Here is a 27,141-nt window from a genome sequence, read left to right as displayed (position 1 = left end):
CTTTATATCATTTATTTCTCCTCTGATTTTAGTTGTTTTCTTCATTCTGCTGTTTCGGGTTTTCTTTGTTGTCCTTTTCTGGCTTTTATAGTTATAAGGCTATGGAGTTTACTTCAGGGTTTTTTTTTTTTTCTTGAGGCAGACTGTATTGCTATAAACTTCCCTGTGAGAACCCGTTTTCCTGCTTTACAGAAGTTTGGATCGTTGTGTTTTCATTTTCATTTGTTTCCATGTCATTTTGGATTTTGTCTTTGATTTCTTGGTTGAGCCATTTATTGTTTAGTAGCATGTTATTTAACTTCCAAGGTTTTGTGCCTTTTCCAGATTTTTTTCCTTATTGTAGTCTACTTTCATAGCATTGTGGTCTGAAAAACACATGGTATGACATCGATCGGTTTGATTTTGTTTTGGCTTGTTTTATGACCTAATATTTTATCATGTGTGGGGAATGTTCCATGTGCACATGAAAAGAATGTGTATTGTGCTGTTTTAGGATGGAATGTCTAAAATATGTCCGTAAAGTCCACCTGGTCTACTCTATCATTCAAAGTCACTACTTCCTTGTTGATTTTCTGATGGAATGATCTCTCCATTGATGTCATTGGGGTGTTAAAGTGCCCTACTATGATTGTATGACTATCAATTCTTTAGTTTTGGACTGTTTCGTGTATTTGGATGCTCTCAGGTTAAGCACATATATGTTTACAATTGTTCTATCTTTTTGTTGGATTGTACCTTTTATTAGTATAGTGTCCTTTGTCTCTTGTTACAGTTTATTTTTTTAAAATTTTTTTTTCAATGTTTATTTATTTTTGGGACAGAGAGAGACAGGGCATGAACGGGGGAGGGACAGAGAGAGAGGGAGACACAGAATCGGAAACAGGCTCCAGGCTCTGAGCCATCAGCCCAGAGCCCGACGCGGGGCTCGAACTCACAGACCGCGAGATCGTGACCTGGCTGAAGTCGGACGCTTAACCGACTGCGCCACCCAGGCGCCCATGTTACAGTTTATTTTTAAATCTATTTTGTCTTATATAGGTATGGCTACTGCAGTTTTCTTTTGATACTTTAGTTCTATAACTAGTCTTTTGGAGGTAGGAAATAGATAGGTCCTATATTGTATTCATTCTATCACCCAGTGCCTTTTATTATAGAGAGAGAGAGCACAGGCATGGGAGGGCGATAGGGGGGAATGGGGGAAGAGAGAGACAAAGAGAGAGAGAGGGAGAGAGAGAATGAGAATGAATCCTCACAAAGTCCCATGCTCAGTGCAGAGCCCAACTGGGGCTCAATCCCATGATCCTGGGATCATAGCCTGAGGCGAAATCAAGAGTCGAAATCTCAAGCGACTGAGCCATCCAGTTGCCCCTATCTGTCACCCAGTGCCTTTGATTTGAGCATTTATTCTGTTACCATTCAAAGTAATTGATAGACATGTACTTGTCCTATTATTACTTGATGTTGGTTGTTTCTGAATTTTTCTGATACTTTCTTTCTCTTTTTTTGGTTTGCTGGGTTTCATCACAATTTCACAGTTGAAATTGCTTGTCTTTATATGCTGCATATGTATTAGTGGTGTTTGGTTTGTGGTTATTATGAGGTTTGTACCTAACCGCTTCTGCATATAGAAGTCTATATTAAGTTGATAGTTGCTTAAGTTTGAACCAGTTCTTTACTCCTCTTCTCCCCGTGTTGTGGCTATGTAGTGTTCCTATTTCAAAACCTTTCATATCATGCATACCTTGACTGATGTTTTACAGATATACTCATTTTTATTGCTTTTGCGTTTCGCACTTCAATATTGTCACTTTAAGTGTTTCTTTTCCACTTAAAGAGTCCCCTTTAACATTTCTTGCAGGGGTGGTTTGTTGGTTGTGAACTCGCTGAGTATTTATTTGGGAACCTCTTGATCTCTCCTCCCATCTGAATGATAGTTTGCTGGATAGACTCTCTTTGGCTGCAGATGTTTTTCATTTAGCACCTTTACAATACCATGCTGATCACTTATGGTTTCAAAGTTTCTTCTGGAAAACATCCGGTGATAACCTTATGGGGTTTCCCTTGTGGGTAAATGTCATCTTTTGTTTTCCTGCTGTGAAATTTTTTCTTTATCAGGACATTGTGCGTTTTAATTACTATATGACTTGGTGTGGATCTGCTTCTGTTGAATATATTGGGGGTTCTTTGTGCCTCCTGCTTCTGGATCTGTTTCCTTCCCTGCATTAGGGAAGTTTTCATCTATTGTGTCTTCAAATAAATTTTCTGGTTCTATTTCTGAGTTCTGAGAATGAGAAATAGGACAGAAAAGACCTATTGAAGGTTCTCTGATGAACCACTGGATTTGCATGCGTGGAGGATAGATTTGGGACTCAAATGAACAACCTACCTTTAACTTCAAAGAACTAGAAAAAAAAAAACAACAATCTATGTCCAATGTTCTCAAAAGCGAGAAAGTAATCCATATGAGAGTGCAAACCAATGAAACTGAGACCATGAAGTCAGTAGGAAATATGAAAAAGACCAACAGTGGGTTTTCAGAAGAGTGAAACAAAATTGTCAAGACTATACATAGACTACGCTAAGACAGAGAGAGGACCCAATTCAAAAGAATTATAAATAAAAGAGAAGACATTATGTCTTATACCAAAGAAACATAAAGGCGACAAAGAGGCGACCATGGCCAAATTAGATGCCAGCAAACCACCTACCTAGAAGAAATGGATAGGTTCTTAGAAACATACAACCTACCGGGGCGCCTGGGTGGCGCAGTCGGTTAAGCGTCCGACTTCAGCCAGGTCACGATCTCGCGGTCCGTGAGTTCGAGCCCCGCGTCGGGCTCTGGGCTGATGGCTCGGAGCCTGGAGCCTGTTTCCGATTCTGTGTCTCCCTCTCTCTCTGCCCCTCCCCCGTTCATGCTCTGTCTCTCTCTGTCCCAACAAAAATAAATAAATGTTGAAAAAAAAAAATTTTAAAAAAAAAAAAAAAAAAAAAAAGAAACATACAACCTACCAAGACTATATCAGGAACAAATAGAAGGTTTGCACAGACCCATTAAAGGAAGACTGTATCAATACAAGAAGATAACCAATGCAAGTCAATTGAATCAGTAATCGAAGTACTCCCAGGGAAGAAAAGCCCAGGACCAGGTGGATTCACTGGTGACTTTGACCAAACGTTTGTAGAAGAACTAACAGCAGTCGTCTCACTGATTCAAAAGGAATGAACACCACAAAACTCATTTCATGAGACTGGAATTACCTGAACAGAAATCTATAGGCCAGTATCCCCGTGATAAATGTAGATGAATAATTCCCAATAATGTACAGGTAAACCAAATTCAGCAGCGCATTAAAAGGATCATTGACCGTGAAGAAGAGTTTTTTTTCCCATGCAAAGGAAGGATGTTTCAGAAATGCAAATCAATCAATGTGATCTCTCACATAATTGAATGAAAGAAAAGTCAACCAGAAACACGACTCTTAACTATAAATAGCAAAGGGAGGGTTACTAGAAGGGAGGTGGGCAGGGGGATGGGTTAAATGGGTGATGGGCAAAGGAGGGCGCTAGTAGTGAGGATCACTGGGTGTTGTATGTAAGTGATGGATGACTACATTCTATACCTGAAACTAACATTACACTGCATGTTAACCAACTGGAATTTAAATAAAAACTTGAAAAAATAAATACTAAAGAAATACATAAATAAATTTAAACTAAACTAAATAAATACATTTTAAAAAATAAAAAGAAAACTCATGTGATGATGTCAATAAACACAGAAAAAAAGTTCTGAGAAAATTTGTATCCATTTGTGCTAAAAAAAAAAAAAACTCTTTAAAATTCAGTGTAGAAGGAACATGTCTCAACATAAGAAAGGCCATGTATGTGAAGCCCACAGCTAATATCATACTCAACAGTGAAATTGTGAAAGATTTTCCACTAAAATCAGGCACAAGACAAGGATGCCCTACATACGTGAAGGGGATTGGGTTATGCGGGCTTCTGGTTATGCAATGAATAAATCACAGATAGAAGATATAGCATAGGGAACAGAGAGAGTGGTACTGGAATAGTGATGCATGGTGATAGATGATAGCTACACCTATGTTAGCGTAGCAGAATGTATACACTTGTCCCATCACTATGTTGTTCATCTGAAACTAATGTAACATAGTGTGTCAGCTATTCCCAAATAACATGTTTTTTTAACAAGGTAAAGTAATGAAATAAAAAGCTTAATGTAAAAGAACCTGTTAATATCTAATCAAGAAATGCAGTTAAGTTCCAAAACAGAAAGTCACCATATCAAATTCTGTAGCATTCCTATACACTAACCAAATTATCTAAGAAGTAAAGAAAACAATCCCATTTACAATAGCACCAAAAACAATAAAATTTACAGGAATAAATTTAGCCAAGGAAGTGAAAGATCTCTCTACAGAAAACTATTCCTGTGTGCAGGAATGGAAGAAATTCAGTTTGGATGAAAGAAACAGGAGAACACACAAGTCAGTGAAAAGCCATCCCATGTCCATCTTTTGGAGGAATTAATATAGATACAATGTCCATACTACCCAAAGCCATCTAGAGATTCAGTGCAATCTCTATCAAGACTCCGATGCAATTTTTATGCAGTTAGAAAATCATATCCTAAAATGTATTTGGAACCACAAAAAGACCCCAAGTAACCAACGCAAGAAAGAACAAAACAGGAGGCAACACACTTCTTGATTTCAAGCTTCATTCTAACACAAAGAAATCTGTTATGTCACTGGCATAAGCACACACACTGGAATAGAAATTGAGAGCCGAAACTAAACCCATGCATGCACAGTCAACTACTATTTGACAAGGGAGTCAAGAATACACAGTGGAGAAGAGTAGTATCTTGAATAACTGGTGCTGGGAAAATTGGATATTCACATGTATAAGAATAAAGCTTAGCACCGTATGTTACACCACTCCCTAGAGACTGAAAGGAAGAAACAGAGGGAGATGTGGTTAGAGAGAAACAGAGACAAAGAGGAAGTACAAGGAGGAAAGTAGAGACCTGGTCCAGGTATGTGGACAGGGTTATATGGGCCAGGGGAGAGGGGATGTATGAAGTGGCTCTGTGTGCTGGGGCAGAAAGGGCTTGTATCATGGGCATCAGAGTTCCATGACCCCAAGACTCCAACATCCCTGGGTCCAAGCTCTGCAGAGGCCATTGGAATTGAAAAGATGTGTATCCCTCATTTCTTCTGGAATTATGAGGCTCAGCCTCACGTTCTGTCATGGAGAGGGATGTCTTGAGGGAGAGTGTGCTGCTCTTTGGCAGGTAAACTCCAGAGCCTGCCCTGTGGGGAGGTGTCCCGGGGCCATCTCCCTCACTGCCCCAGGCCCTGTTGGATTTCCCCCCTCCCCCCACCAGCTGGCCTTCCTGAAGTTCTGAACCCAGGCATCAGGCATTGTGTTGCCCGCAGGTCCTGCAGTCTGGACCTGGCAGAGGTGGACTAGTGATATTGATAAAAACAAAAAATATTTGACAATAAGGTCCATATTCTCCCTCTGGGACTAGCGGTGTGCATCAAAATCGTGGGTTGTTATCCTCCTGTCCACAACCAATCTGAGGATTCCAGAAGGTAGGTGAACCCTTTAAAACACCATAGTCTTCTCTTACATCAAATTCAAAGACATTTTCTTGTCCCATCTTTCTTTTAATTCTGAAGAGATGGCAATTAGTAATTGAAGGCATAATGGTCCTATAGGAAATTTACCTATATGACTGATGGATATTATTTCATCCATCCATATCCCTAAAGCACATTTCATTGGAAATATTAGCCAAAGGTACATACTGTAAATTCACAACAGATGTGTAGCTCCCTGTAAGTTGCATTCTGACCTTGTCACATATGTCATCAAAGATATTATTAGTGACTTTTCAGATAAGCTCTCAACATCAAGATGGTCATGTTAGAGAATCTGGTATAAATAGAATTTCACAGATTCTAAATGAGGAACGATTTTTCATTTTTAATGTTTCTTTTTTTTGAGAAAGCCCGAGCTGGGGAAGGGGGAGAGAGTGGGAGACACCAAATCTGAGGCAGGCTCCAGGCTCTGAGCTCTCAGGACAGAGCCTGACGCAGGGCTCAAACTCATGGACTGCAACATCATGACCTGAGTCAAAGTCGGACGCTTAACAGACTAAGCCACCCAAGCGCCCCAGGAATAATAGTTTATTGGCAAAGAAGGAGAAATTAAAGATAGTGTAAACGATGTCTATTTTTAATTGACATATTGTTCACACATTTGTTGTATTAGTTTTAGGTATACATTGTAGTCATTCCACATGTCTATACATTATGTTGTATTTAACCACAAGTGTAGCTATCATGTGAAAGCATACAACAGTATTATTACCGGATTGACTCCATTCCATTGGCTGTCCCTTGTATCCCTAGGAACTCATTCACTGCATAGCTGGACGCCGGTATCTCTCTCTCAAAGGTGTCCATTCTTTATCTAACCTAAGTATTTTGGTGGTAAACGCAATTACCTCTTGTTCAGCATGTGTAAATTGGAGGTCTATTTTTCTGTGAACATTGCTTACAACATTACAAATGATGTCATTACGTTAAAAAATTCGGTTTCATTCTTCACTCACAAGAAAGGAGAAGGAAAAGATTTCTTTGTGTCCCAGGCCCTGTCACTAAGAGCCTTCCCAATGTGGAGAACAGGTTTAGCTGCCCAGAGCACCTTCGGTTAGTCTCTCAGCTGAGCAACCAGGACCTTCAACATTGCGGGAATTCCCATGGTGGCCAGCAGAGAGAGCTGGAGCACCACAGACCGGGAGGGGTGGGTTCCTCTGCTGGGTAGTGATGGCCAGCAGAGGGCGCACCATGGGCTTTTCTGACCCAGGGCACCTGAGAGCAGGAGGGGCTTCTATTGCTCCCAGAGGACTCAGGGCCTCTGCCGCTGCCTCAGTACAGAGAGCAGAGCTGCTTTTCCAGCAGGTTCTGCCGCCCGCCCCAGGGGAGACGTTGGGAGCTTAGCAGAAACTTAGCATCTCCTGAGTCATCAGAGAGAAGCTGCTTTGTTGTACTGAGTCCTGAGGAGGGGGCGCTGGGTGGCTTCCCTGGGCAAGCTGGTTGCTGAGCTGCACAGGCCTTTGCATTTTCTGAGCTGTTCCCGTGTTTCATTCCTCCCCTTCCGGGACAGTATTTGAAAATGACGTATTTTACTAAAGGACTCGTGGATTGCGGGGTCCCACGACATCACCTCATAGATGCAGTCGATGGTTTGTTCCAGATTCAGACTTGTTTCCGGGAAGAAACCCTGACAGAAATTCAGAAGAACGGGAGCTGCATTCAATTAGGATGTGGATACATGAAATGCTCGTCTCAGCACCTTCTAGAAGAATGAGCTGGGACCCATGTTCCGAGTCCTGCTGGAACCAGAGACTGAGGTAAGGGCACAAACTGTCCCCCACGTCATACATGCTTTTTTAAAAATTTCATGGTTATTTTTCCAACCTAGTGAAGTGATTGAAAACTACAGAAAACCTGGTAGGTACCTGTCATTAACCTTATGTTATCTTTTAATTTAAATGCCAGTGAGTAAAGATACAGTGTAATGTTAGTTTCAGGTGTACAATATAGAGCAACACTTCCACACGTCACCCGGTGCTCATCCCAGGTGCACTTCTTAATCCCCATCAGCTGTTTCACCCATTCCCCCACCTCGCTGTGGAACTCCTCAGTTTGTTTCCTACTTAAGAGTCTGTTTGTTTGTCACTGTCTCCTTCCTCTCCCCCCTGCTTTGTTTTATTGCCATGTGTTAGTGAAATCATTGGGTATTTGTCTTTCTCTGACAGGCTTATTTCACCCAGCATAACATTCTCTCGCTTCATCCACCTCATGGCAAATGACAAGATTTCATGTTTTTATGGCTAAATAATATTCATTCCATATACTACATCTCAATTTATTCATCAGTTGATGGATGCTTGGGCAGTTTCCGTAATTTGGCTGTTGTAGAAAATGCTTCTGTAAACATCAGGGTGCATGTATCCCTTTCAAGAATTATTTTTTTATTCTTTGTGTAAATACCTCGTAGTGAAATTGCTGGATCGTAAGGTAGTTCTATTTCCAGTTGTTGTTGTTTTTTTTTTGACAAATCTCCATGATGTTTTCCAGAGTGGCTGCACCAGTTTGCATTCCTACCCACAGTGCAAGAGGGTTCCTCTTTCCCCACATCCTTGGCAACACCTGCTGTTTCATCATTCATTGAGTTTAGTCATTCTGACAGATGTGATGTGTTATCTCATTGTACTTTTGAATTGTATTTCCCTGAAGATCAGAATTGTTGAGCATCTATTCATGTGTCTCTTGGCCATGTGTATGTCTTTTTTGGGAAATGTCTATTCGTGTCTTCTACCCGTTTTTAATCTGATTTCTCATTTTTTGGGTGCTGTATAACTTTATATATTTTGGATACTAACCCTTTATCAGATGTTGTTTGCAAGTATCATTTTGTAGGTGTTTTAGTTTTGTTGATTATTTCCTTGGTGATGGAAGCTTTTTATTTTTACGAAGTCCCATTATTTTTGTTTGTGTTTCCCTTACCTCAGGAGATATATCTACAAAGACGTTTGTACAGGCAATGTCAAATAACATACTACCCTTGTTATCCTCTGGGATTTTTATGGTTTCAGGTTTCACACAGAGGTCTTTATCCATGTTGGATTTATTTTTGTGTATGTTGTAAGAAAGTGGTCCGTTGTTGTTTTGTTTTGTTTTGTTTTGCAGGTTGCTGTCCAGTTTTTCCAAAACCATATGTTGAGGAGATTTTTTTTAAGTTTATGTATTTATTTTTGAGAGAGAGAGCATGCAAAAGAGGGGCAGAGAGAAGTGGAGAGAGAGAATCCCATGCATGCTCTGCACTGCCTTGAGATCATGACCTGAGCTGAATCCACAATCACATGCTTTGGTGACTGAGACACCCATGTGTCCCAAGACTATCTTTTTTTTTTCCATTGGATAGTCTTTCCTGCTTTGTTGAGAATTAATTGAACATATAGGTGTGAGTTCATTTCTGGGTTTCCATTCTATTCATCTATGCCTCTGTGTTTTGTTGTTGTTGTTGTTGTTGTTTTGCTAGTACCATACTGTTCTGATCAGTACAGCTTTGTAACATAACCTAACGTCTGGAATTGTGATGTCTCCAGCTTTGCTTTTCTTCTTCAACTTTGTTTTGGCTGTTTGGGGACTTTTGTCATTCCATACAAATTTTGAGATTATTTGTTCCAGTTCTGTGACAAATGTTTTTGTTAGTGTGATAGGGATTTCATTACATGTGTAGATTGTTTTGAGGAGTTAGACATTTTAACAGTATTTTGTTCTTCCCATCCATGAACATGAACTGTATTTCCATTTCTTTGTGTCCTCTTCCATTTTTTTCATCAGTGTTTCATAGCCTTGAGAGTACAGGTCTTTCACCTCTTTGGTTAGATATATTCCTGGTATCTTGTGGTATTTGTGAACCTGTCAATGGGATTGATCCCTTACTTTCTCTCTCTGTTAATTCATGATTCGTGTATAGAAATGCAATACATTTATGTACATTGATTTCTGTACATTGTGACTTGTTGAATTCATATATCAATTCTAGCAATTTTTAAGGGAGTCTTTCATGTTTTTTATAGAGCACATCATGTCAGTTCCAAATAGTGAAAGTGCTACTTCTTCCTTGCCGATTTGGAGGCCTCTTATTTCTTTTTGTTGTCTGATTGCTGTGGCTAGGATTTCCCATACTATGTGAATAACAGTGGTGACAGGGCTCATCCCTGTCTTGTCCCTGATCTTGGAGGAAAAACTTTCAATATTTCCCCGTTGAGGATGAGATTAGCTGTGGGTTTTTCCTAGATGACTTTTATTATGTGCAGGTAGGTTGAGTCTCAATGTACTTTGCTGAGGGTTTTTATCATGAATGGATGTGACATTTTGTCAAATGGTTTTCCTGCATCTGTTGAAAGTATCATATTGTTCTTATCCTTTCTTCTGTTACTGTGGTGCATGTTGATTGATCTGTGAATGTGGAACCACCCTTGCAGCCTAGGGATACATCCCACTTGATTATGGTAAATGATTCTATTAATGTATTGTTGACTTTAATTTGAAGGTACTTTAATGAGAATTTAGGCATACATAGTCATCAGGCTATTGGTCTGCAGTTTTATTTTAAAAATTTTTAACATTTTTTTAAATGTTTCTTAGAGTACATAAAAGTGGGGGAGGGGCAGAGAGACAGGGAGAGAGAGAATCCTGGCCATGCCCCACACTGTCACGGCAGGGTCCAACGTGGGACTCGAATCCATGCACTGCAAGATAATGTCCTAATCCGAAATTAAGAGTTGGACAGTAAACCGACCGAACCACACAGGCACCGCTTCAGTTTTCGGTTTTAGTGGAGGCTTTATCTAGTTTTGGTATCAGGGTAATGATGGCCTCATAAGATGAATTTGTAAGTTTTCCTTCTTTTTTATTTTTTATAATAATTCAAGGAGAATACATATTACCTCTTCCTTAAGTGTATGGTAGAACTCATCAATGAAACCATCTGGCCCTGAACTCTTGTGTTGGGGGGAGATTTTTTTTAATTACTGATTTGATTTCTTTCTGTTTTCAGATTTTAGGTATCTTCCTGTTTCAGTTTTGGTAGTTTGTGTGTTTCTAGGAATTTGTCCATTTTTCTCCGTGTCCAATTTGTTGCATATAGTTTTTCAATCTTCTAATTGTATTTTTGTGGTGTTGACTGTTATTTCTCCTTTCTTATTTGTGATTTTATTTATTTGAGTCCTTTCTCTCTTCTTTGTGAAAAGTCTGCCTACGAGGTTTTCATGTTGATTACTGCTTTCAAAGAACCAGCCCCTGGTTTCATTGATTTGGTCTAGTGTCTTTTTGGTTTCTATATTCCTTATTTCTGCCTTAATCTCTATTATTTCTTTCCTTCTGCTGTTCTTTTTCTCATTCCTTTTGTTGTAAGTTAGGATTGTTTGAGATTTTTTTTTGCTCTTTAAGGTAGGCTTGTATCGCTATATACTTCCATCATAGACTGCTTTTGCCGCATTCCAAAGGTTTTTACCAGTGTATTTTCATTTTCATTTGTTTCAGTGTATTTTCTCATTGATTTCCTATTTGACCCATTCATTTAGTAGCATGTTATTTAACCTCTCTTTATTTGTGGCCTTCCCCTCCCCCCCTTTTTGTGGTTGACTTCAAGTTTCCTTAGCTTTGTGGTCAGAAAAGATGCTTGGTCTGATCTCTGTCATTGGGTACCTCTTGAGGCCTGATTTGTGACCTACAATGTGATCAATTCTGGAGAATGCCCCATGTGCGCTTGAAAAGAATGTGTACTCTGCTGTTTTAGTATGGAGTGTTCTGAATATATCTGTTAAACCCATCTGGTCCAGTGTGTCATTCAAATCCATTGTTTCCTTGTTGATTTTCTGTTTATAGGTTCTGTCCATTGATGTGAGTGATGTGTTAAAGTCTTCTACTATTGTTATATTATTATAAATGAGTTCCTTTATGGTTGTTGCTAAATGTTTTATATACTTGGTGATCGCATATTGGATGCATCAAAATTTACAGTCATTGGATATTCTTGTTTGGCTGTCCACTCTAGTATGAGATAGTGTCCATCTTCATCTCTTGTTATAGCTTGTTTGTTTTTTTTTTTTTTAATTTAAGTCTCAGTTGACATACAGTGCATTCTCGGATTCAGGAGTAGATTTCAGTGATTCATCCCTTACATACAACACCCAGTGCTCATCACAACAAGTGCTCTCCTTAATACTCGTCCTCCATCTAGCCCAGCGCTGACCCTTGTCCCTCCATCAACCTTCAGTTTTTTTTCTCTAACATTAAGAGACTCACGTGATTTGTCACCACTCTTCTCTTTTCCTGCCCCCTTCCCATGTTTTCATGTGCTTTGTTTCTTAAATTCCACATGAGTGAAATCATATATTTGTCTTTCTCTGATTGACATATTTCACTTAGCATAATACATTCTAGCTCCATCCACATCATTACAAATGGCAAGATTTCATTCTTCTTGAAGCTGAGTTATATTTCATTGTATATAAGTATGTATGTATATATGAACATACACATATGTATATATGCATATACATACGTATACACACACACACACACACACACACACACACACCACAACTTCTTTATACCTTCATCAGTTGATGGATACTTGGGCTTTCTCTATAGTTTGGCTACTGTTGATAATGCTGCTATAAATACTGGGTGCATGCAATGTCACTATTAGGTATTTACCCAAAGGGTACCAAAATAGAGTCTCGGTTTTAAAGTTTATTTTGCCTAATATAAGTATTGCTACTGGCTTTCTTTTGACATTATTGGCATGATAAATGTTTCTTCATTCCCTCACTTTAAATCTGCAGGTGACTTAAGTCCAAATAAGGCTTTGTAGGCAGCATCTAGATAGGTCTTGTTTTTGTCTGTTTGTTTGTTTTGTCCATTCTGACGCCCTATCCAATGTCTTTTCATTGGAGCATTTAGTCCATTTATATTCAGAGTGATTATTGATAGGTATATATTTAGTCCCATTCTACTAGTTGTTTTGTCATTGTTTCTTGATGTTTTCTCTGATCCTCTCTTGTCTGTAACACTTTTAGTTTTTCATTTCCACTCAAAGAGCCTGATTTAAATATTCTTTTCTTTTGACTGGTAGTACATTTCTTTACTTATTTTTAATATTTCTTCTTTTTTAAATTTAAGCCCAAGTTAGTTACCTTATAGTGGAATACAGTTTCAGCAGTAGAATTTAGTGATCCATCAAGTACAAAATATACCCAGTACTCATCCCAAGTGCCGCCCCTAATGCCCATCACCCATTTACACCATACCCCTCTTCAGTAACCCTCCTGGAACCCAGAGTTTCTTCTCTGTATTTAAGAGTCTCTTATCATTTGACTCCCTCTCTGTTTGTATCTTATTTTTGCTTTCCTTTCACTGTGTTCATCAGTTTTATTAAATTCCACAGATGAGACAAATCATAGGATGTGTGTCTTTCTCTGACATATTTTGCTTAGCATAATTAAGTCCGGTTCCATCCATGTTGTTGCAAATAGCAAGATTTCATTCTTTTTGATTGCCGAGTAATAGTCCATTGTATGAATATACCACATCTTCTTTATCCATTCATCTGTCAATGGTCATTTGGGCTCTTTGCATAATTTAGCTATTGTTGATAATGCTGCTATAAACATTGGAGTGCACGTGCCACTTAGAGTCAGCATTAGTGTATCCTTTGGATAAATACCTAGTAGTGCAATTGCTGGGTCCTAGTGTTGTTCTATTTTAGTTTTTGTGACGAATCTCCATACTATTTTCCAGAATGGCTACACCACTTTGCATTCCCACCAGCATTGCAAAAGGGTTCCCTTTCCCTGCATCTGTTGTTTCCTGAGATGTTAATTTTAGCCATTCTGATAGGTGTTAGGGGATATCTCATTGTGGTTTCGATTTGTATTTCAGTGATGACGAGTGAGATTGAGCATCTTTTCATGTGTGACCAATCTGGATGTCATGTTTCTTAAAGTGTCTCTTCATGTCTTCTGCCCATTTCTTAACTGGATTATTTGGTTTTTGAGTGTTGAGTGTGATAAGTTCTTTATAGATTTTGGATACTAACCCTTTATCTGATATGCCACCTGCAAATATCTTCCCCCATTTCATTCAGTTGCCTTTTAGTTTTGCTGATTGTGTCCTCTGCTGTGCAGAAGCTTTTTATGTTGAGGACTCAATAGTTCATTTTGGTTTTTATTGCCCTTGCTTCTGGAGACATGACAAGCGAGAAGTTGCTGCAGCCAGGATCAAGGAGGTAGATTGCCTGTTGTCTCCTCTAGTATTTTGATGGTTCCTGACTTATATTTAGATGTTTCATCCATTTCGAGGTGTGTGTGTGTGTGTGTGTGTGTGTGTGCGCGTGTGCATGTGTGTGTGTGTGTGTGTGTGTGTGGTTTAAGAAGAGTGTCAGGGGTAGGGTTAGCGTTAAGGTTAGGTCCCAGGAGACTCCAGGAGCTGAACCCACAGTAGTGCAGTGGTCTCCATGAAGGGTTGAGTTGATAGCACAATGGAGGGTTCCGGTCAGGATTAGTTTTGGCTTCCAAGGCCACACAACTCTATGGGCCCTGGTCGGGCAGGCCTCATGAGTCCTCTCGGGCAACTGCAGCTGGGCATGAGAAATGACATGGTTAGGTTCCAGGTTCGATGCTGAGTGACCCTGCACCATTTCTGGACCCCAGGCATGTGGTGTTGTCAGACATAGGAATTGGGTCCACATGAGGAGAGAGCCTTAGCCAGGGTTAGGGTCCTGACCAGGGATGTGGCCAGTGCCAAAGGGACTCCAGTCTTGTAATCTCCCTCGAGTGCTGAAGTGAGGGTCCATGCGACGGTGCGGGTCAGGTGTAGGGTTATGGTTCGAGATCGGGTTAGGTTTCGGTTGAGGGTTCTGGTCAAGTTTAGCGTTACGGTTAGGGTTAGTTCCCAGGAGGCTCCAGGGGCTGAACCCACAGCAGTGCAGTGGCCTCCCCGAAGGTTTCAGTTGAGGACACAAGGGAGGGTGCTGGTCAGAATTAGTCTTTGGCTTCCAAGGCCACACAACTCTATGGGCCCCTGGTCGATTAGGACTCACGAATCCTCTCAGGCAGCTGCAGCTAGGCCTGAAAAAAGACATGGTGAGGTACTAGATTCCATGCCGAATGACCCTGCACCGCTTCTGGACCCCAGGCGTGTGGTGTTGTCAGACTTGGGGATTGGGTCCCCATGGGGAGAGAGCCTTACTAGTGTTAGGGTTTGTTCCAGGGACATTGCCAGGGCTGAAGTGTCTCCAGTCTCCTGATCTCCATCTCGGGCTGAGGTGAGGGCCCATGCGACAGTGCGGGTCAGGTGTAGGGTTAGAATTCGAGATTGGGTTAGGTTTCGGTTGAGGGTTCTGGTCAGGGGTAGAGTTAAGGTTAAGGTTAGGTACAAGGAGGCTCCAGGCACTGAACCCACAGCAGTAGAGTGGTCTCCCCGAAAGGCTGTGTTGAGGGCACTAGGCAAGGTCCCGGTTAGGATTAGACTTTGGCTTCCAAGGCCACACAACTCTATGGGCCCCTGGTCATTTAGGCCTCATGAATACTCTCTGGCAGTTGCAACCGGGCCTGGGAAACATGGTGACATGTGAGACATTCCATGTGAGTGACCCTGCACTGCTTCTGGAACCCAGGCGTGTGGTGTTGTCAGACTTGGGGATTGGGTCCACATGGGGAGGCAGCCTTAGCTAGGGCTAGTGTTCAGTCCAGGGACGATGCCAAGGCCGAAACAACTCCAATCTCGTGATCTCCCTCGAGAGCTGAAGTGAGGGCCCATGTGACGGTGAGGGTTAGGTGTAGGGTTAGGGTTCGAGATCGGGTTAGGTTAGGGTTAGGGTTAGTCCCAGGAGGCTCCAGGCGCTGAACCCACAGCAGTGCAGTGGTATCCTGAAGGGCTTAGTTGCGGGCACAAGGGAGGGTGCCGGTCACGATTAGTTTTTGGCTTCCAAGGCCACACAACTCTATGGGCCCCTGGTCGTGTAGGCCTCACTAATACTCTCGGAAAGCTGCAGTTGGTCCTGGGAAATGACATGGTGAGAATCCAGGTTCCATGCCGAGTGAACCTGCACCGCTTGTGGACCGCAGGAGCCTGGTGTTGTCAGACTTGGGGATTGGGTCCCAATGGGGAGAGAGCCTTAGCTAGGGTTAGGATTTGTGACAGGACAAGGCCGATGCAGAAGTGACTCCAGTCTCGTAATCTCCCTCGAATGCTGAAGTGAGGGTCCATGCGACGTTGCGGGTCAGTTGTAGGGTTAGGTTTCGAGATTGTGTTAGGTTTCGGTTGAGGGTTCTGGTCAAGGGTAGGGTTAGGGTTAGTGTTAGGTCCCAGTAGGCTCCAGCCGCTGAACCCAGAGCAGTGCAGTGGTCTCCCCAAAGGTCTCAGTTGAGGGCACAAGGAAGCGTGCTGATAGGGATTAGTCTTTGGCTTCTAAGGCCTTAAAACTCTATGGGCCCCTGGTCGGGTAGACCTCAAGAATCCTCTCAGGCAACTGCAGCTGGGCCTGGGAAAAGACATGGTGAAGTTCCAGGTTCCATGTCGAGTGACCCTGTACCACTTGTGTACCATAGGCGTGTGGGTTGACAAACTTGGGGATTGGGTCCCCATGGGGAGACAGCCTTAGCTGTCTTAAGGTTCAGTTCACGGATGTTGCCAGGGCCGAAGCGACTCCAGTCTTGTGATCTCCCTCGAGGGCTGAAGTGAGGTCCTCGGCGATGGTGCGGGTTAGAGTATGTTTAGGGATCGAGATTAGGTTAGGTTTCGTTTGAAGGTTCTGGTCAAGGGTAGGGTTAGTGTTAAGGTTAGGTCCCAGGTGGCTCCAGGAGCTGAACCCACAGTAGTGCAGTGGTCTCCATGAAGGGTTGTGTTGAGGGCACAAGGGAGGGTTCAGGGCAGGGTTAGTCTTTGGCTTCCAAGGCCACACAACTCTATGGGCCCCTGGTCGGGTGGGCCTCATGAAACCTTTCGGGCAGCTGCAGCCGGGCCTGCAAAAAGACATGGAGAGGTTCCAGGTTCCATGCTGAGTGACCCTGCACCACTCCTGGACTGTAGGCACGTGGTGTTGTCAGACTTGGGAATTGGGTCCCCATAGGGAGAGAGCCTTTGCGAGGGTTAGGGTTCCGTCCAGGGACATGGCCAGAGCCGAAGCGACTCTAGTCTTGTGATCTACCTCGATGTCTGAAATGAGGGCCCATGCGATGGTGTGGGTCACGTGGTGGGTTAGGGTTGGAGATCGTGTTAGGTTTCAGTTGAGGATTCTGGTCAAGGGTAGGGTTAGGGTTAGGTCCCAGGAGGCTCCAGGTTCTGAACCCACAGCAGTGCAGTGTTCTCCCTGAAGGGCTCAGTTGAGGGCATAAGGGCAGGTGCCAGTCAGGATTAGTCTTTGGCTTCCAAGGCCACACGACTCAATGGGCCCCTGGTCGGGGCGGCCTCTCGTATCCTCTCAGGCAGCAGCAGCCTGGCCTGTGAAACGCCATGGTAAGGTTCTAGCTTCCATGCTGAGTGACCCTGCACCGCTTCTAGATCCCAGGCACGAGGTGTTGTCAGACTTGTGGATTGGATCCCCATGGGCAGAGAGCCTTAGTTAGGGTTAGAGTTTAGTCCAGGGACATCGCCAGGTCCGAAGCGACTCCAGTCTCGTGATCTCCCTTGAGCACTGAAGTGAGGGCCCATGCGACGGTGCGGGTCAGGTGTAGGGTAAGGGTTCAACACCGGGTTAGGTTCGGTTGAGAGTTCTGGTCAGGGTTAGGGTTAGGGTTAGGCCCGAGGAGGCTCCAGGCGCTCAACCCACAGCAGTGCAGTGGTCTCCCCGAAGGCCTAAGTTGAGGGCACAAGGGAGGGTGCTGGTCAGGATTAGTCTTTGGCTTCCAAAGCCACACAACTCTATGGGCCCCTGTTTGGGGAGGCCTCACGAATCCTCTGGGGCAGCTGGACCTGGGAAACGACATGGTGAGCTTCCAGGTTCCATGCTGAGTGACCCTGCACCGCTTCTGGACCCCAGGCTCATGGTGTTGTCAGACTTGGGGATTGGGTCCCCATGGTGAGAGAGCCTTAGCTAGGGTTAGGGTAAAACCAGGGATGTCACCAGGGCCGATCGACTCCAGTCTTGTGATCTCCCTCAATAGCTGAAGTGAGGGCCCGTGCACCAGTTCAGATCAGGTGTAGGGTTAGGGTTCGTGATCATTTTAGGTTTCGGTTTCGGGTTCTGATTACGGGTATGTTTAGGTTTAGGGTTAGGACCAGGAATCTCTAGGCGCTGAACCCACAGAAAAGCAGTGGTCTCCGCGAAGGGCTGAGTTGAGGGCATAAGGGAAAGTGCCAGTCAGGATTAGTCTTTGGCTTCCAGGGCCACACAACTCTATGGGCCTCTGGTAGGGTAGGCCTCACGAATCCTCTAGGGAAGCTGCAGCCAGGCCTGTGAAATGACATGGTTAGGTTCCAGCTTCCATGCCAAGTGACCCTACACTGCTTCTGTATCCCAGGCGTGTGGTGTTGTCAGACTTGGGGATTCAGTCCCCAGGGTAGAGAGCCTTATTGAGGGTTAGGGTTCTGCCAAGGGACGTTGCCCAGGCTGAAGTGACTCCAGTCTCATAATCCCGCTCGAGGGCTGAAGTGAGCACCCATGCGACAGTGCCGGTCAGGTGTAAACTTAGAGTTTGTGATCTGGGTAGGTTTGGTTGAGGGTTCTGGTTAGGTGTAGGGTTAGGGTTAGGTCCCAGGAGGCTCCAGGTGCTGACCACAGCAGTGCAGTTGTCTCCCCGAAGGGACAAGTTGAGGGCACAAGGGAGCCTCCCATTCAGGATTAGTCTGTGTTCCCAAGCCTGATAACTGTATGGTCCACTGGTTGGGTAGGCCTCAGGAATGCTCTCGGACAGCTGTAGCCCTGCCTTCGAAAGGACATTGTGATGTTCCAGGTTCTATACCGAGTGATCCTGCACCTCTTCTAACCCCCAGCGTGTGGTGTTCTCAGACTTTGGTATTGGGTCTCCATTGGTAGAGAGCCTTAGCTATGGTCAGGGTTTTGTCCAGGGACTTCACCAGGGATGAAGAGACTCCAGTCTGTGATCTCCCTCGAGGGCTGAAGTGAGGGCCCATGTGACGGTGCAGGTCAAGTGTAGGGTTAGGGTTGGAGATATGGTAAGGTTTCAGGAGTGGGTTCTGGTTAGAATTAGGGTTAGGGTTAGTGTTAGGTCACAGGAAGCTCTAGGCGCTGAATGCACCGCAGTGCATTTCTCTCCCTGAAGGGCTGAGTTGGCGGCACAAGGCAGAGTGCCATTCAGGATTAGTGTTTTTGTTCTAAGGCCAGAAGTATATGGGCCTCTCATCGGGTAACCCTCAGGAATCTTCTCGGGGTGCTGCAGCTGGGCCTTTGAAATAACATGGTGATGTTCCAGGTTCTATGCCAAGTGATCCTTCACCGCTTCTGGACCCCAGGTGCATGGTGTTGTCAGACTTTGCTATTGGTTCCCCATAGGGAGAGAACCTTAACTAGGGTTAGGGTTTGGTCCAAGGACATCGCCTGGGCTGAAGTGAATCCATTCTCATGATCTCCTTTGAGGGTTGAATTGAAGGCCCATGTGACATTTGGGGCACATGTGGGTCAAGTGTAGGGTTAGGGTTCGAGTTACAGTTAGGGTTCTTTTAGTGTTCCGGTTAGGGTTAGGATTCGGGTTAGATCCCAGGAGGATCCTGGCTTTGAAACCCCAGGAGTGCAGTTGTCAGCTCAAAGGGCTGAGTTGAGGGCACTAGGGAGGGTACCAGTCAGGAATAGAGTTTGGGTTCCAAGGCCAGACAAGTGTATGGGCCACTGGTTGCGTAGGCCTCAGGAAATCTCGAGGGTAGCTGCAGCTGTGCTTTCGAAAGACATGGTGATGTTATAGGTTCTACGCCAAGGGATCCTCACCTCTTCTGGATCCAGGTGCGTGGTTTTGTAAGACATTGCCACTGGGTTCCCATGGGGAGAGAGCCTTATCTAGGGTTAGGGTTTGTTCCATGGACATAGCCAGGGCCAAAGTGTTTCCCGTCCCATAATCTGCCTCGAGGGCTGAAGTGAGGGCCCATGCGACGGTGCGGGTCAACTGTAGGGTTAGGGTTTAAGATAGAGTTAGGATTTGCTTAAGGGTTCTGGTTAGGGTTAGTGTTAGGGTTAGTTCCCAGGAGGCTCCAGGCACTGAACCCACAAGAGTGCAGTCACCCCGAGGGGCCGAGTTGAGGGCACAAGGGAGGGTGCCTGTCAGGATTAGTCTTTGGGTTCCAAGGCCAGACAAGTGTATGGGCCACTGGTCGGGTAGGCTTCAGGAATCATCTCAGGCTCTGCACCTGGGCCTTCAAAAGGACATGTTGATGTTCCAGGTTCTATGTTGAGTGATCATGCACCACTTCTGGACTCCAGGTGCATGGTGTTTTCAGACTATGGTATCGGGTCCCCATGGGGATAGAGCCTTAGCTAGGGTTAGTGTTCGGTCCAGAGACATCGCCAGGGCCCAAGCAACTCCATTCTCGTGATCTCCCTTGAGGGCTGAAGTGAGGGCCCATGCGATGGTGCGGGTCAAGTATAGGGTTAGCATTCGAAATACAGTTAGGGTTCCGTACAGGGTTCACATTAGGATTAGGGTTAGTGTTAGCATTAGGTCCCTGGAGGCTCCAGGCATTTAAACCACAGCAGTGCTGTTGTCTCCCCGAAGGGCTGAGTTGAGGGCACAAGGGAGGGTGCAGATCAGGATTAGTCTTTGTGTTCCAAGGCCAGACAACTGTATGGGCCACTGGTGTGGTAGGCCTCAGGAATCCTCTGAGGCAGCTACAGGCGGGCATTCGAAAGGACATGGTGATGTTCCAGGTTCAATGCTGACTGATCCTGCACCACTTCTGGACCCCAGGTGTGTGGTGCTCTCAGAGTTTGCAATTGAGTCCCCTTGGGGAGAGAGCCTTAGCTTGGGTTAGATTTCAGTCCAGGGATGTCACCAGAGCTGAAGCGACTCCAGTCTCGTGATCTCCCTCGAGGTTTTAAGTGAGGACCCATGCGACAGTGCCAGTCAAATTTAGGATTAGTGTTCGAGATAGTGTTGTGTTGAGGGTTCTGGTTAGGGTTAGGGTTAGGTTTAGAGTTATGTCCCTGGAGTTTCCAGGTGCTTAACCCACAGCAGTGCAGTAGTCTCCCCAAAGGGCTAAGTTGAGGGCACAAGGGAGGTTGCCAATCAGGAACAGTCTTTGGGTTCCAAGGCCACACAACTGTATGGGCCACTGGTTGGTTAGTCCTCAGGAATCCTCTCGAGGGCATCTGCAGCCGAGCCTAAGAAAGGACATGGTGATGTTCCAGGTTCTATGCCAAGTGATGCTGCACTGATTCTGGACCCCAGGCACCAGTTCTGGAGCTTAGGCGTGCGCTATTGTCAGATTTTGGTATTGGGACCCCATGGGGAGAGAGCCTTAGCTAGGATTTGGATTCGGTCAGGGACATCACCAGGGCCCATGTGACTCCAGGCTCATGATCTTCCTCGAGGGCTGAAGTGAGGGCCCATGCGATGGTGCGGCTCAAGTGTAGGGTGAGGGTTCTGGTTTGGGTTAGGTATCAGGAGGCTCCAGGAGCTGAACCACAACAGTACAGTTGTCTCCCCAAAGGACTGTGTGGAGTGCACAAGGGAGTATGCCAGTCAGGATTAGTCTTTGCATTCCAAGGCCAGACAAATGTATGGGCCACTGGTTGGGTAGGCCTCAGGAATCCTCTTGGCAGCGGCAGCCAGGCCGTCAAAGGACACATTGATGTTCCAGGTTCTATGCTGAGTGATGCTGTACCGCTTATGGATCACAGGCCCATGGTGTTGTCAGACTTTGATATTTGGTCCCCATGGGGAGAGAGCCTTACCCAGGGTTAGGTTTTGGTCCGGGGATGTTGCCAGGGTTGAAGCGACTGCAGTCTCGTGATCTCCTTCGAGGGGTGATGTGAGGGCCCATGTGACGTTTCGGGTCAAGTCTAGGGTTAGGATTTCAGACACGTTTAGTTTTTGGGTGAGGGTTCTGGTTAGGGGCACGTTTTGCATTAGGGCTAGGTCCAGGAAGGTCCAGGAAGCTCCAGGCGCAGAAACCACAGCAGTGCAGTTATCTCCCTGAAGGGCTCAGTATAGTGTACAAGTGAGGGTGCTGGTCAGGATTAGTCTTTTGGTTCCAAGGCCAGACAGCCTTGGATCGGGTAGACTTCAGGAATCCTCTCAGGGTTAGCTGTAGCCAGGTCTTGGCAAGGACATGGTGATGTTCCTGGTTTTATGCTGAGTGATCCTGCACTTCTTCTGGATCCCAGATGTGTGGTGTTTTCAGACTTTTGTATTTGGTCCCCATGGGGAGAGAGCCTTAGCTAGGGTTTGGGTTCGGTACAGGGACATCGCCAGTGCTGACGCGACTCCAGTCTTGTGATCTCTCTTGAGGGCTGAATTGAGGGCCCATGCGACAGTGTGGGTCAAGTGTATGGTGAGGGTTTGACATATGGTTAGGGTTTGGTTGAGGGTTCTTTTTGGGGTTATGGTTAGTGTTATGGTTAGATCCACAATGCTCCAGGCACTGAACCCGTAGCAGTGCAGTTGTGTCCCCAAAGGTCTGAGTGTAGTGTACAAGGGAGGGTGCTGGTCAGGATTAGTCTTTGTGTTCTAAGGCCAGACAAATCTATGGGTTACTGGTCGGGTAGGCCTCAGGAATCCTCTCGGGCAGCTGCAGCCGGGCCTGGGAAACCACATGGTGAGCTTCCAGGTTCCATGCCGAGTGATCCTGCCCCGCTTCTGGACCCCAGGTGCGTGGTGTTGTCAGACTTGGGGATTGGGTCCCCATGGGGAGAGAGCCTTAGCTAGGGTTAGGGTTTGGTACAGAAATGGCTCCAGGTCCAAAGGGACTCCAGTCTTGTGATCTCTCGAGGCCTGAAGTGAGGGCCCATATAACGGTGCAGGTCAAGTGTAGGGTAAGCGTTTGACATATGGTTAGTTTTCAGTTGAGGCTTCTGGTTAGGGTTAGGGCTATGGTTAGGTTTATGTATACGTTCCAGGAGGCTCCAGGCGCTGAACCCGCTTCAGTGCGGTTGTCTTCCCCGAAAGGCTGAGTGGAGTGCAAAAGGGAGGGTGCCAGTCAGGGTTATCCTTTGGTTTCCTAGGCCAGAGAATTCAATGGGCCAGTCATCTGGTTGGCCTCAGGAATCCTTCGGGCAGCTGCAGCTGGGCCTTGGAAACAACATGATGATGTTCCAGGTTCCATGCCCAGTGGTCCTGCACCGCTTCTAGATCCCAGGCACGTGGTGTTGTCATACTTTGCTATTGGGTCCCCATGGGGAGAGAGCCTTAGCTAAGGCTAGGGATCGCTCCAGGGACGTCGCCAGGGCCAAAGCGACTCCAGTCTTGTGATCTCCCTCGAGGGCTGAAGTGAGGGCCCATGCGACGGTGTGTGTCAATTGTAGGGTTAGGTTTCGAGATAGGGTTAGGGTTCGGGTGAGGTTCCTGTTTATGCTTACAGTTAGGGTTATGGTTAAGTTCCAGGAGGCTTCAGACACTCTGAAAATCTGAAATAGGCTCCAGGCTTTTAGCTGTCAGCACAGATCCTGATGCGGGGCTTGAACTCCTGAGCCATGAGATCATGACCTGAGCTGAAGTTGAATGCTTAACTGTCTGAGCCACCAAGGCACCCCTGGAAAATATATGTTTAAAGTATCATTTAAAATATATTAAAAATTGAAATTTAAAAGTCATGTAATTCTCAAGGACATGATTCAAATTTCTTTTATGAATACTGAAACAAATATATTCCACAAAAATACAAAAATCTTACTGGGTAAATACATCTCTGTTCCTCATATCATCTTGGCATATTAATACTTGTAGTCCTGAGGGACTTGATCAGTGTGCCCAACAGACCTTCCATAATACGTATTATTGAGAAATACATATTGAATTGCAGTCTTCATAACTTAAGGAAAACATAGACAGTTCCATGAAAATTCTATATTCTCCCCTATGAGATAAAAACTCTTGTATAGTTAATAGTACTTCTTTCTAATGATCCTGAATCATTTTCCCAAGGCCGGTCACAACTAAATATTACTACTAATATACATCAACCACTTAATGCCAGTGCAAGCAAGTTAGTCTGCCCTAAGTATCTGTTTAGTTCTGAAGATTTGTACTAATCAACAAAATTACACATCGCTAAAAATATCACTGGGGTGCCTGGGTGGCTCAGTGAGTTAAGCATCTGACTTTGGCTCAGGTCACTATCTCACAGTTCATGAGTTCAAGCCACACATTGGACACTGCTGTCAGCACAGAGCCCCCTTTCAGATCGTCTGTCCCCTTCTCTCTCTGCTCCTCCTTCACTTGTGCACTCTCTCTCTCTCTCAAAAATAAGTAACATTACAAAATGTGTATATATTTAAAATATCATTAAGCTTCCAATTAAGAAGTATGGGGTTTAATTGGTAGGATATATCTGGATATTCTTTATGGCTTATTTCATTCCTCAGTTAAAAAAAAAACCCTAATTTTAACTGAGTATTTGTGAATAATAAAAACATTTTAAGAAAAGTAAATATGGGACCTTAATTATGGAAAAGGAATAAGGTTATGCTTTATTAAAATAAAATAAAACAAAAATAATAGAGCCTGTTATGTCTAGAAAGCTATAGAATGCTAAGGAAAAGAGTATGAAGAAAAAAATGAGGGTTGTGTACTTAAGGAATGCTGTGGATTACAATTACGCAAAGTATTTTCAATTCAGAGACTGAGTTCATTCATTCTCCAATTTACTAACTTACACTTTGTGTTGTACTGTTCCAGTAAAAGACATATAATAATGATCTCAGCTTTGGCTGGTATTCCAAATACTGATGATATAATTGCATAAATCCATAATCAATTTTTTTTAAGGAAAAAACATATGAGTTGTGAGAAAGCTTGTTTGACTCAAAGGTAAAGTCTATTTCTTCAGAAATGTTGAAAGCTGACCAGCTTACTAAGAAGTGAGAGTTCTATGGCCTCATTAGATGTAGCCAACTAAATTAGTGGGCTTAAGTAAATGTTACTAAATTATCAAAATGCTATGCAGCAAGTAAAATTTTATATTCTCTAGAGCATGTAGTAGTCATGGCAACTCAGTCACATTTTGAAAATTTTAAAAAAGACATTAATATAAATCTATGGGATTGCTTGCAATTGCTGCGAATAATCTTTCTTAAATAGGATATATGCAGTGTAATCAGTAGGGTTTTTAGGATTATAGCAGGAATGAGAGGAATATTTGGAGACACAATCTATAGTATTATCAATCCCTAATTTTCCAAAATTTTATTGAATTTAAATGTGCACAGGCATGGTGAAAAATGTACAACGCTGATTATCGAGCAATCAAGAAAATGGCGATTTTTCTGGGATAGCCTTATTCATATTTTACATTAGAGACCATGGATGGTACACTGTAGAGCTTGATCACTCAAAGTTCAGCCATTCAACCTATCATTGATTTTCTGTAGCATCAATATCAGAGTTCTGAGGGGCAGTGGTGGCTTAGGCATTTTAGGCATACACTAAAAATCATAATGTAATAAATATCAATGAATAAATGTCAATAAAATATGGATACTTTATCAACTATTATACTCTTCTTTTTTTTCTAAGACAAATAATGGAGTATTTTTAGCACTGTAACAAGTTTAGAATTGTTGCAAAATTCTAGTGACCATGATAGCTTTTGCTAAATGTACCAGAAATAGTGTTGTTCTATCACTGGTGATAAGAATGGTATTGAAGTAGGTTTTGCAATAATGGTGTGAGGTAATGGACACAATCACCTTTACATCTGTCCCTGTGATTCAGGGACTTCTAGGGGAATGCAAAATGTGGGATCGCCAGGGTTCCTTTCCTTATGCTACTGAGGACATTGGCTTCAGAACTTAGACAAGTGAGATAGAACCAAAAGTACATATGTCTGGGGAGGAATTAAAGCAGAATTCTTCCAATGAGCCACTTGTTTCAGAATGGATATAGAGGCTGTGAGTTTTCAGCTTCTTACTTTCAGAGGGGAAATCCGTTTTAAGTATAATTTTTCTCTAAATGAAATAGTTACTTTTTTCTGAATTAAATCTGGAAAATGCATTGCAAAATAACAGATCCAATATTCATCTAACCACAATATAAAAAAAGAAGCATTGTTTATCTCAGCTTCACTGCAGCATGAGTAGTTGTTTTTTCAATACTGTTTCTATCATTACTAATGTCTGCTATATTATTGCTAAGTAAAACTTGTACAGAAAATATTTGTCTCATTCTACTTTTGCTGAAAATATTATATTCTAACTAACATAGAGTGACTGATTGCATAATAATGGAGTCAGTACTTTTATAATGAGATTTTTAGTGGATACACAATAGTAACTAACTCTCACTTCTGACCATGCAGTTTTGGAAACCACTGATAGTCTGTTGAGAGTTTAACTAAACTACTTCATAATGCTGCTGACTTGGCATCCATTTGGGATAGCAAACTTGCCTGCAGGGCCCTTGAACTGATATTTACCCCTCCCTCAAGTGCATATCCTTCTTAATAGCCCAAAGAGACACCAGTAAACATAAGTTCCTGATATGATATGATTCCCTCAACTGCCCTTGTGATAAGTAATGGGCTCCCCTGTCTCCCAGGGCTTTCCTCTAATGCACCATTAGATAAAACCACCAGGAAGAATACCGAAATCCTGTTTTTTGGTTTAAACTGACCAATTGACCAGGACCCCAAAGTACTCTACCCTCAGGCTCTAATACAAGTATGTGCCCAGCTCTCTCCACTCTCTCTTTCACACTCTGCCTTGACTTCCCCGTGTGGCACCTTGAGTGAGCCTTGTGCCTCCTCCAGAACCAGTGATTAATAAACCTCTCCATTTTGCCTCCTGTATGGTCTTTTGTTGAACCCTGGATCAACAACTTACACACCATCTTTACTTAATTAATGATAATTTAACAAAGTCACAGCACAGTAGGAAGCAGAATGGTTTTAATGGATGGGAACTGAAATGAATGTTGGAAAGAGGACTTTTCTATTGAAAGTCATATTCATTTGAGGGGAGCCTGGGTGGCGCAGTCGGTGAAGCGTCCGACTTCAGCCAGGTCACGATCTCACGGTCCGTGAGTTTGAGCCCCGCGTCAGGCTCTGGGCTGATGGCTCAGAGCCTGGAGCCTGTTTCCGATTCTGTGTCTCCCTCTCTCTCTGCCCCTCCCCCGTTCATGCTCTGTCTCTCTCTGTCCCAAAAATAAATAAACGTTGAAGGAAAAAAAAAAAAAAAAGAAAGTCATATTCATTTGAAATTTTATTTTAAGCCACACCAAAATGGTAGCACTATACCTATGTGCAGAGTAGAAATAGGGGTCCAGTGAAGTGAAATTAAGGTTCAAATGACAATATAAAAAAATCACATAAATTAACAGTCACATGAAGATTACAGTAAAACAGCAAAATCAAAATTACATTTTGT

General features: G+C 43.7%; 1 protein-coding gene across 4 annotated transcripts in view; it reads left to right on the top strand.

Moving 5' to 3' along the window:
- Positions 1-6,904: 6,904 nt before the first annotated feature.
- Positions 6,905-27,141, top strand: part of LOC112863862 (olfactory receptor 6C1) — a 174,536-nt gene continuing 154,299 nt past the window's right edge. For all 4 annotated transcript variants that reach the window (XR_015253553.1, XM_086713152.1, XM_086713154.1 and 1 more), the window contains exon 1: positions 6,905-7,447. Coding sequence is in view for 1 of the 4 variants with exons in the window: in XM_086713152.1 (XP_086569278.1) it covers positions 7,415-7,447 (33 nt within the window). In the remaining 3 variants the exon portion in view is untranslated. The remainder of the gene's footprint in view (positions 7,448-27,141) is intronic.

This window comes from Puma concolor, chromosome B4 (assembly GCF_028749965.1).
Source record: "Puma concolor isolate L17-30 chromosome B4, mPumCon1.1.hap2, whole genome shotgun sequence".
Classification (NCBI taxonomy): domain Eukaryota; kingdom Metazoa; phylum Chordata; class Mammalia; order Carnivora; family Felidae; genus Puma; species Puma concolor.
Note: the sequence above shows the minus strand (reverse complement) of the source record. Positions and strands in the feature narration are given on the sequence as shown.